General features: G+C 39.4%; 2 protein-coding genes across 2 annotated transcripts in view; one reads left to right on the top strand and one right to left on the bottom strand.

The window, feature by feature from the left end:
- Nucleotides 1-9089, bottom strand: part of LOC121664791 (trypsin I-P1-like) — a 14395-nt gene extending 5306 nt beyond the window's left edge. Inside the window, exon 1 of the mRNA XM_042028353.1 lies at nt 9002-9089. The gene's annotated coding sequence lies outside the window, so the exon portion shown is untranslated. The remainder of the gene's footprint in view (nt 1-9001) is intronic.
- Nucleotides 5516-10763, top strand: GZMA (granzyme A). Its single transcript, XM_042028349.1, has 5 exons — nt 5516-5642; nt 6349-6496; nt 8178-8316; nt 8949-9221; nt 10026-10763. Exons 1-5 carry the CDS (start codon nt 5552-5554, stop codon nt 10182-10184), a joined length of 810 nt encoding a protein of 269 aa, XP_041884283.1. The 5' UTR covers nt 5516-5551; the 3' UTR covers nt 10185-10763.
- Nucleotides 10764-11075: the final 312 nt, after the last annotated feature.

Below are 11075 nucleotides of genomic sequence, written 5' to 3'. Positions count from 1 at the left end.
ACATGTCTTTGGGAGGGGGGAGGGGAAGCTCAAAACAGGCAGCAACAGAAACCCAAATCAATGACCAGAGCACATTCTCCACAGGATCAGAGACAGACAGTGCCCTTTTCACTGAACAGCTAACAAATCTGAATTTTTGTAAGTGTACTGGATATCTCTGACCTATTTACTGAAGAATGAGAGACTCCAGATCCCATTAAAAAGTCCCTTAATCCCAAAAAGGAAGACTTGGTTTTGTTTTGTAAATTTCCAAAACATAGCATGCAGGGAATGAATATTTTTCCCCTTACAACCAAACCTGATTCAGCTGAAAAGTAATGGAAGTTGAATTCACTTAGAAGGAACCGTGTCCTCTATTTCAGACTAACTCAGGAAAGAAGGCTGGCCAACCTGCCCACACTGTGTTTAAGGAGGTCAGGTTTGTACAGGTTTATTGTAACTGGTTTCCTTTCAGATAGTCAAAACAAGGAGGAAAAATTGGAGAACTAATACACAATTCAGAGAACATTTTTACAAAAACAGGACGTTTTACTTCCCAACAAGAACAGTAGATGTCCCCCTTACCTTGAGTCAGCTGCTCAGCAGCAGAGCTGATCTCGGAGTATCCCAGATGGGGAAGAGGTGCTTGTGCTCACATTTAACTTGTCAAATGGACAAGTTTTCTTGTCACAGTCATGAGCAACATTCTGGATTTGTAAGGCCAGGTCACTTAAAATGAGAGGAATAGTGTCCCCATCTAATTCAACTTCATCTCTCAGGGTATTTTGAAGCTTAGACCCAGGCACACAGGTAAGATTTGTTTAAAGTACCTTGGGACGTATTCCCTTCTCTAAGACGTTCCTGTTTCAGATACATAAAGAGTTAATTTGGTCTTTCAACAGCACAGTATGCTGTAACATCGGCAGGATCTGACGAACGAAGGTAACTGTATTCAATGCAGACCAGTAGCTTATAGCAACTTAAAACAGTATGACAAGTTGTTGGATCATTTTAGTGAGAGAACTGCAGCTTTTAATAATTTATAAAAAAATCAATACCCACCTTTCTTCACTTACAGGCTTGCATACCATGCCCCATTTCAATTAAGAATTAAAATTGCCCCATTTTAAGATACTTGCTGCTGAAATTATTTCACTAAACAAAACCCATTGTTTTTCCACAAGAGTTCCTCCACAAGAAGCATCTAAATACTTGTTCTGGATAACAGCCATATAGGGCCAGGAATGAGGATGCTCTTTGTGTCCTCTGATAATGTCCGTGCAGCCACCTGAAATGCAACAGAAGTGCAATCATACTACACGCTATCCAGAGGAATTGGAAATTTGGATATTTTTGCTCTTAGGTGAGTACTTGCATCTTGCCAGTAGGGTAACAGCAATTAGAAGGAGCAGGAGAGCAGGAGAGCTTCCAGGTGTCATAGCTGCTGCTATTTGCTGACAGGAGTGCTGTAAATTACCATGCACTCTTTTGAATTTAAATGCCCCCTACAGGAAATGGGGTTTGAAAGTTTTTATTAATAGCTCTCTCTCTTGAAACTTCCCTTTTCATCATTAACATTGTGTTATTTTACTGCAGATTGATTTCTTTATATTTGTTCTTTCAGTTTCTTTAAAGCCTGCCTGTTTCTTGAATCTCCTAATGAAAGCTGAATAAAATCTAATCGCTGAATAATCCCTCATGTCTCAGGGAATTCAACTCATTTTTGGCTTCAAATGAAAAAAAAAAATACATGAGAAGAGTTAAACTGGCCATCTTTAAGCTGGTGAAAGAAGAGGGAGAACAAATGCAAGGGCCAGCTGAAAAGGCTTCAGAGAACACCAGTGTGAAGGAAAAACCAGGGCATATAGAGTAAAAAAGTCACTCTTAAACTGCGGACCAAGATAGAGTAAACTCAGGGCACATAGAGTACAAAAGTCACTCCTGTGGACCAACATAGATCAGCAGCCAGCAATTGCTCCACAGAATTCCACTGCCCAGGTAACATCTTCAGTGGAAAGACTGAAAAATACTCATATGTAATTAACAAGAACCACTGAGAACTGTCAAACATCTGTTATTTGATAAGCTAAGGAATGTCATATAAAAGACAAACCAAGACAAACCACACACATGTAAGACAAATCAATTTGTATTTTCTTAGAAATAATTTTGGGGGTGCAGCTTTCAGAGAGTGCCAAATGCAAACAAAACGTCTAATCTGTGGTCACAAAAAAAAAAAGGTAAATTTGTGAGAAAGACATTTCTGTATTGTAGATCTCTGTGTCTGCATACATGTTTTGCATACCTTGCTGGTAAACCACTACAAAAAACCCAGCCTGCCCTTGTGTGTAGAAGTTACAAAACCTGCCACCATACTCAGCATCTTTAGAAAGAATACGAAACATAACTTGCCCAATAAAATTAGCTCTCATTTTTATGCAAGAGTTACAGAATGGCAACTCTTTGTGTCAACCTCACTGTTGAATGAGATTGTAACATTGAAATAATATATTTCTATGGCACGGAATCTTACTAGTTAGAACCCAGTTTGAAAACATGTATACGATGCAGCAAAATGTAACACAATGTTTCAGAAGACTCTTTCAAAGCTCTTTTAAAAGAAAACATATAACTATTAGAATTCATCAGCTTTTAAAAGAGCCAGCTGCAGCTCCCCCAAAGTCATTCTCCATTCTCCATCTAATCCCAGAATTACTCATCCACTGGAAATTACCTACAGGTAATCTCTGCAAAGAAAGTCATAAAGGCATAATTACGTTTGTCCTTTATGACTTTGCCCCGCTAATAAATAGCTTGATTGAAAAGCAGCATAAGAGACAAAATAGAAAACAGATTCATGTTCTGGCCAGACAGGAGAAGGCTTGCATTTCCAGAGCATAATATGTAACATTGGATTATTTCTGTCAAGTACAATCAACATCATAGAAGGAATGCCAATTTGCTGCAAGACTTTGAAGACTCCCTGAGTTTACCACATCTACTTGTATCTCTGTGCTACTGTATTTTCCTGTGATATCACATAGCAAATAAGTGAAAGAGGAACACTGAGCAAACAGCTGAGGCAAAAAAGACAGCCAGGTAAGTATTATGAGGCACTGGTACCAGAGAAGAAAATAAAATAGGTAAGCCCAAGCATGTATTCTGCTCTCTCCCCAACAAGTTCCCGGGAAGTCTGTCTCCCAGCCACTAAGAGACATGTCCAGATACACTGGGGTAGAATTGGGGATGGGCAACCCAAGAAGAAGACAGGGAAAGCGTGGCAGCTCTGTCTTACTGTGCTCCTGGCAGCTGCCAGCTCCGCACCACTGTCCTGCCCTCCATTCCCAGCCCAAGTAAACAGCCCTACAGCTGAGATGAGACTGTCTGAACTCAGGCACCAGAAAACATGAAAGGTTTAGAGGCATGCCTGAACTGGTGTCCTAAAATCACATCCGATGCTCACCCTAAGCCCCACAGAAAGCAGCACGAAGGAAAAAGAAACACAGTCACTGCAGAAGGAAAATTATCAAAATGACTGGGTATAAGGGATAGAAGACCTCAGCACAGTACTGGACAGAGCTGAAAGTGATCCACTGGCCCATGGGCCTAAAGCCCATAGGAAACTTCCCCAAAGGCAGAGGCTGGAAATAGACCTGGGTATACTCCTTGTTCTTTTTACTCAGGCAGTAGCTTCTGCCAAGAGAGTGGCTCTGCTTTGTGGGCACTGTAGGGAGAAAGGATGGAGTGTTTTGCTTACAATATGTCACTCCTCTTGAAGACCAATTGAGTATGCAACAGAGGAGATAAAAGAAGTTTTGCTTTGGGGTTTCCCTCTACATGCAAAAGACCAATAGAATCTCGACTTCACCATAAATTAACTTATTGCCGTAACCAAAGGAGTCCAGTCAACTAATTGCACACTCTAAAATTTTATGTCAAAATTTGACCCTCAACTATGTAAGTTGCAAGCTGAAAAGAACTCTCTGACAAAAAGCATTTGGGTACAAAATTCGATGCTGGTTATGTGCATATCAATCTGATCTTTAACACCTGTGCCATCAGGGATTTTGCAAATAGTCAGAGAGGTTGTTCAGGAGCTTGCACAGAAGTGATCAATTGATACTGAACAATAGTTTAGACTGCCTATTTCTAGTTATCAATGTCAATGGCTCTCTCAGAATTGGAGGGGATTTTTAACAGGCAGGGATATGCTAGTATCTATGGAGTTTCAGAAAAAACATCTTTAGAAGTAAGTATGATTTAGCAGTAAATAGAAGCACAACTAGAAATTGAAAAAAGTATAAACAGGCTATAGAAAATTTGGTTTTAGATAGAAGGCATAGATTTACCTAAATCTATTTCCTGGAAAACATCTAGGAACACTTGCTAATGTTTTATTCCATGTCTTCCAAATAGATTTTCCTTGAAAATAGATGACACAAACATCGGATGGTACATACCAAACCTCTTTTCCTGGCCATTGCAACTCACATAGGACCATCCAAGGAAGAGCTTCACAGTCTCTGAAAATAGAGACACCTGCCTTCTTCAGAGAAATCACCAACAGTTATCCTCTGTCCCAGAAGAGGGGGCAATAGCAAATTTGAGCAAGGTCTGCCCAAGGTCTTCTACAGGTTAAACCCACGTGGAGCTGGGCCAACTGAGCTCAAAGATGTGACACAGCTAGAATCCAGAAGCTTTCTACAGGCTCACCATAATAGGGCTCCTCTCTCCTTGACTGTAGTGGGGCTCAAGACTTCAAGAAACCTTCCAGTCTGTGTGACAGTGACATTTCACTAGTTAGGTTATAGAATAATTGATACTCTGAATTATTTAATATTGATGCAAGTTATTTCTACTATTTGGGTATATATATGCAAGTGAGGAACTGTGCCTTTACAAGGCTCTAAATAAGATTTATTCATAGAATCATAGAATCTCTTGAGTTGGAAGAAATCCAAAACTATCATTGAAGTCCAGCTCCTGGCTCTGCACAGGACACCCCAAGAATCGCACCATGTACCTGAGAGCATGGTCTGAACATGTCTTGAACTCTGTCAGCCTTGGTGCTGTGACCACTGCCCTGGAGAGCCTGTTCCAGTACCCAGCCACCCAGGTTTCAGGACTCAATTCTGTTGCCTAAAACTCAGCATCAGACTCCTTGGCTCGGAGGGTCTCCTGAGCAGAACAGATATTTCATTGATGGGGAATGGACTGGAATTCATGTCTGACCTGGAAGCCACCTGAGGTGTCTGGAATGAAACTATACAGCTTCACATGGACAACTGAATCAGCCTAAATTTATGTGAAAAGAGTCCCACTGCATTTCAGCCCAATATTCATACATCAGTTCTCTGCATGTGCTACAGAGAGAACACGAAGTGGGGCAGAGCCTGTCTTCACACCACAGTAGATGATGCAATTTCTCACTAACACTTCTGCTGTAAGGTACATCGGTGGGGAGTGTTTCTGTCTTTGTCATGGTTACAGATGTCAAAAAAAACCACATCCTCTTCATTTCTATGTATATATAGATAGATAGATAGATAGACAGATAGAGATATATCGAACAATGAGTAAGGAGGAACATCAGACAGAAATCATGGGTGCTTTCCTCCCTTGGAACACCTTTGCTGCTGTTATTCTCCTGGTAATTCATGGAGGTAAGTACCTAATTTAATACTTTTGAAGGTAAGTGCTGCTGTACAGAGTTCCAGTTAAGCCAACATGTATTAATGTAAAGGAAGTAGTCACAATTATTATTTGAATTCTTATAATTAGCTCTTCTCCACTGTCTGCATATGTTTGATCTTTCATGCAAACAAAATAATCTCTGAATGGGTAGTGTTAATCAAAGATGCACAGAGGCTGAGCTGTTAGGAGGATTCTGAGTAGAGAACATAACAATTATCTGTTTTTTCTCTCCAGAGGCATACACGTACATTAACTGCTTGATTTTCTCTTTTTCTGAAAAACAGATTCATGTAATGTGACTTACGCTATATAGCCCAGTTTATAGGTACAATATTTATGATGTGGCAGATCTGAGGTTGTTACTCACTATGAAAGCTAAGAAATTAACCATATCAGCAATCTTCAAGAAAAGAAATCTGTGCAAAAGCAACAAAACTTTGGCAGGGTTTTTGCCCAAGCTAGCCCCAATGATCTCATTTCAGTATTATCGAAATATGATGAAGTAGTACTGCTGAGTAGTTTTAAAATTCTACCCCGAAGACCATCATTGTGACATATGTACGTACTTGCATGTCTGTATACTTTCTAATTACATTAGCTGCATTTTCTAAGAGTCTTGGAGAGTCTTATAGTATTTGTTAGCCCAGCTGTGTGTCTTGTGGCTTATTTTTTTAGGTTTGTGTGCAGATATCATTGGAGGAAGTGAAGTAGTACCTCACTCAAGACCATTTATGGCCCAAATCAAGGGACCAAGAGGAGATATTATTTGTGGAGGAGCTTTAATCAAGGAAAATTGGGTGTTAACAGCTGCCCATTGTAATGTGTAAGTTCTTACTGTGATTCAGATATTGTCCTTAGTGAGTATCTGGTGTCTCTGTTCAAGCAGGAGAGTTAGTATTTCTGGTCATTTTATCCATTTATCACGACCACGATCATGTTCTGATTACTGTGCTTTATAGTTTCTATCAGCAAATGTGTTACAGTGTAAAAAAATGTTATGACAAGGTATACTGATCTTCACAGTTTCTGAAGAGGTATTTGAAAACTTTTAGCTGCATGCAATATGGAATAGCAACACTGAAGCAGTGAGTTAGGGGGAAAGTTTTATCCCTGTTTTCTCAGTCAACCAGTACGCTAGATGAGAGGAATGTGCAGTCTAAACTGCTGCTCTGAGAATGAAAATAAATTCTTGTAATTTTATTCTGTAAAAGATATGCAGTTTACCACAGAAAGAGACAGCATGTGGTGAACACAAGATCAAAAATCCTCCAAAGAGATGGCAGAAGACACTTAGAGATCTCTGCCTGACTTGGTGTGTTGGCTTGCCAGCCGGTCTTTCTTCTCCCACCCAAATCAAGATGCAAATAGGTATTTGGCTCTACTGAGTCCTTCAGCAAGGCAAGAAGTGAGTTTTGAATTACACATCCCACCCCTATTTGCTTTTGTGGGGAGGACTGAAGCTGCTGCTGAGCCAGACCTCACGCAGGCTCTGTCAACAGCCTGACCAAGACCAGTGAACCACTGGACTCTGCAAACATTAGAGAAATGTATCCATCACTCCTGTCCTTGTCCAGACAGGGAGATATATGGGACCTACTACAAAGAGAACACTAGGCCCAAAAGCTGTGTATTAGCATAAAGTAAAGAGTGTTTCCAAATGAGATTGCATTTAAGAGAAAATACAATGAATTATTAACTTAATGATGGCTCAGTCAACAGAGAGCTCTCAACAGAGGAAGGAAAGGAGCAAGCATTTTCCCAGGGTTGTATTTTCCACGTGAATGAGGGCCAACATACACATCTGCTCCAAGAATATTTTCCCATTCAGCTGTAAGATGCACTGTTTGCCCAAAAAGAGCTGTACCTCTGGTCAGATAGTAACATCTGCTTGGCCTGTTTGGCCAAGGAGTGCTAGACTTCTGGTGTCTGTCAGAGAGCTGCAGCAGACACAACTCTGCCACCAATTCAGGATCTTATAAGTACAGGAAGTTGCAGAAAAACTTAAGAGAAGAGGAATGAGCCATGTCTCACACAGATTCAGAAAATGGTGTTGAAATCTGTTAGAGCAAAGCAATAGTATATTTTGACACAGTAAAGATATCTCTGACCTAACAGTGTTATGACCTATTTTCCTAAATTTTCAGCACAAATTACAGAAGGCACAGTTGGTGAGACAAGTACCCACAGCAAATCTGATGCGTCTACCACTCATTCAGTTCCCAAAAGGAAACAACAGGGATAGATCCAGAGTCAAGTACCTGAAACCTGCCTGTGCTCCTGGGGAAATGAAAAGAGGATAGCATGAATTTTGATTCACGGAATCACTTTTTTCTTTTAGCTCTTGTATGAACAGGGTCATCTTTTAGATATTTCTAAATTGCTGTTGTTTTTCAGGCACAAGAAAAAAGACTGTAGCACCTGGACATTATAGCACCACATTTAACAGCAAAAAATTTAGAGTTACATCAAAGTGAATCCCAATAACCATGTCTTCCTCTCCTCAGGGAAAAAAGCAAAGTTATTCTTGGAGCTCATTCGTTGAAAAAAAGGGAAAAAGAACAGCAGACTTTTCAGATTGCAAAATACTTTCGTTATCAGTGCTACGACCCCACTACCAAGGAAAATGACATCATGCTGCTGCAGGTACAGACTTATATATTGTTTGTGGAATATACATCTCCTACAATGCACTGTTTTCTTCCTTCTTTTGAGGGAGATGAGCCAAGGGAGTTTCTGGTGACTTTTTTTCTAGTCCACTAATCCAGCACCCAGAGGAATTGGGGATGCACTGGAAACTAAGGCAATCAACAATTTTTGCCAAGTAGTAGACAAATTCTGGAGCTTGATCAAGATATTTCAGTTTCTGGCTTTTCACTAAAAGAATAGATTTACTCAGATACATAATTTGGTTAAAAACTCTAGTGTTCTGTCTGAAAAAGAGTTCTAATTTAAAATGTCTGACTTCTCTGATCCTCAATTTTGCCAGTATCAGTAATTACTGTTATTTTGTCCTCTCAACAGTCTGAGAGCCAGAGAAGTAAAATATGATGTTTTTTAAAGCTAATAGATCAGCAAAAGGTAAGTGGGCTTTCATGAGACAAAGAATACTCATTTTCCCCATTCTTGCATTGATGGCATAAATACTGTCACAAAGAATGGAGGAATCTCAAAAAGGGATTGCAGTAATTACCATAATGGGAAAGATCCAATGGTTAACATGCAAGGGCTTCTATTAGACTCTGCCCCATAATACCTATTTTCCATATCTTCTACAGCTTCGGGGAAGAGCAAAACTTAATAAAGCTGTAAAACTGATCCCCCTGCCTACCTCAGATGATGATCCCAAGCCAGGAACAATTTGCACAGTAGCAGGATGGGGGACAACTACCAATTCTCCACACAAGTTGCCTACTGCCCTGATGGAAGTCAATATCACTGTCATCAGCAGGCAAATCTGCAATGATAAAAATCATTATAATGGAAAACCTGTCATAACAGAGAACATGATTTGTGCAGGGGCTAAGAACGGAAAGAAGGACTCATGTAATGTAAGTATATTTACTAAATAAATTGCATACATTTTATAATAAAAATAAAATATAATGTACTAGTATTACACATTAACCTTTTCTGTCTCTCTTCAAATCAATGAATAATTTTATCAAATATCCATGAATTTACCAAGGCTTTTTCTTCTAAGCCTTAAAATCAAAACTTTAGATGGGTAAATTCACCTTCAGAGCCTTTGGATATTGCAGTTGTATCCAGGCACGGAAGATAGCTATCCTCATTTTCAATAAAATGAGTTTAATACCAAAATGCCCACACAACAGCTTATGGGCCCATTCTCAAGCAGCTGACCACAGTGGAACTACTTCTTTTTGTCAGAGGACTTTGAAAGGGGTTTTGCTGATAAAAAGTATTTGATTGAGTCCCAAGTCAAGTACACAACTGTGTAAGAACTATCACATTTTAAAAGATTTAAATGTTGCCTATAAAGAGTTACAAAAAAGGTATCAGTTTCTGGAGACTTATATTTTCCATGAGGAAAGTTTTCAGCCATTTTTCCTCATTTTCAAGGAGACTAACTCTTCCTTAGTGCTGAGCTAGATTCATTCCCCATAAGCACACTTGAAAGATTAGACTGAAGTCTATGAAGTCTTTTTTTATTTGGTTGGTTGGTTTTGGTTTGGTTTTGCTGTTGGAAATCTTAATTTCCAAGGAGGGAAAAAAGATTCCTGATAACACTGGCTACTTTTTTATTTTCTCCATGTAACTAGTGAAAATTTTATTTAAAGGAAACATTTTTTAGCTTTTGTTAATATGAATGACAGTATTTTCCCTTTTTCTAGGGGGATTCTGGTGGTCCTTTAAGATGTAATAATGTGATGAGAGGCATCACTTCATTTGGGAAGCTGAAGAAGTGTGGCAAGCCTGATGGCCCTGGTGTCTACACTCGACTCACAAAGCGATACCTTGAGTGGATAAGGAAAACCATAGGGGGGGCCTAACAGGTTGAGTTTGGGCCAAGTGATTTGTGTAAATGAAATAGGCTTTAAAAAACACCCTCATTAGTCTGGTAAAAGAGGTATTCTTACACTGAATTTTGGCAGCTTGATGTAGTTCTGCTACCACAGCATTTATAGCTTATACGGTCAGTCATGGAGTCATTGGGGGTATTTGGAACTGGGGATTTCAACATCCCCGTAGTGCATGTTCACGCTGAGCTCTACATGGATTAGCATTTCAGATCAAGAATCTCATCCTTGTTTGTGTATACTGCATGCTGATTATATACTGCACTCTTCTGTACCTGGACTTCTGCAAAAACCCTGAACGTTAGTGATGTGCTAGGTACAAGTCCAGACACCTGAAAAACTTCATTCCTCTGCAGGAAAAACTGGTGGTGTTACAGGTGTAATGGATTGCTAAGCTTCACAAAATTAAGTTGTAGCAACTGCATTTGACTGTGGGACATAAGTATTAATTTTCTAACTGTCTTCTATTTGAAACCTCTAGATTTTATCCCTCTATGTACTTTGCATTTAATAAAGAAATGGCAATAAAAATCTACAGCTTTCAGCTTTCAATTTGTGTGGAAAGCTCTCTTGCAGTACAGGAAGTCTGTGTACTATCTGTATGATCTTGTCCACTATATGTACAATGTTCTGTACATGTAATATGTTTGCAAAATATACCAAAATAAGCAGCATTATGTTTAAAAAAATCATCTGAAAACCCGTGCTTCAGAGAAATGACAGGAACTGTCACAGTTCAATATGATAAAGCACTGCTGATAATATAAAGCACTCTTAATTTTATGATGCCAGTACTGCTGTTTCAGACATGCGGTGATATTTTTAAGTGCTTCAACAAGCACTTGTCAAGCAGCAAATAGACCT

Source organism: Corvus kubaryi, unplaced genomic scaffold, assembly GCF_017639235.1.
Source record: "Corvus kubaryi isolate FWS band 111438036 unplaced genomic scaffold, C.kubaryi_AGA036_p1.0 37308, whole genome shotgun sequence".
Classification (NCBI taxonomy): domain Eukaryota; kingdom Metazoa; phylum Chordata; class Aves; order Passeriformes; family Corvidae; genus Corvus; species Corvus kubaryi.
This window is presented reverse-complemented; position numbering and strand designations above follow the sequence as displayed.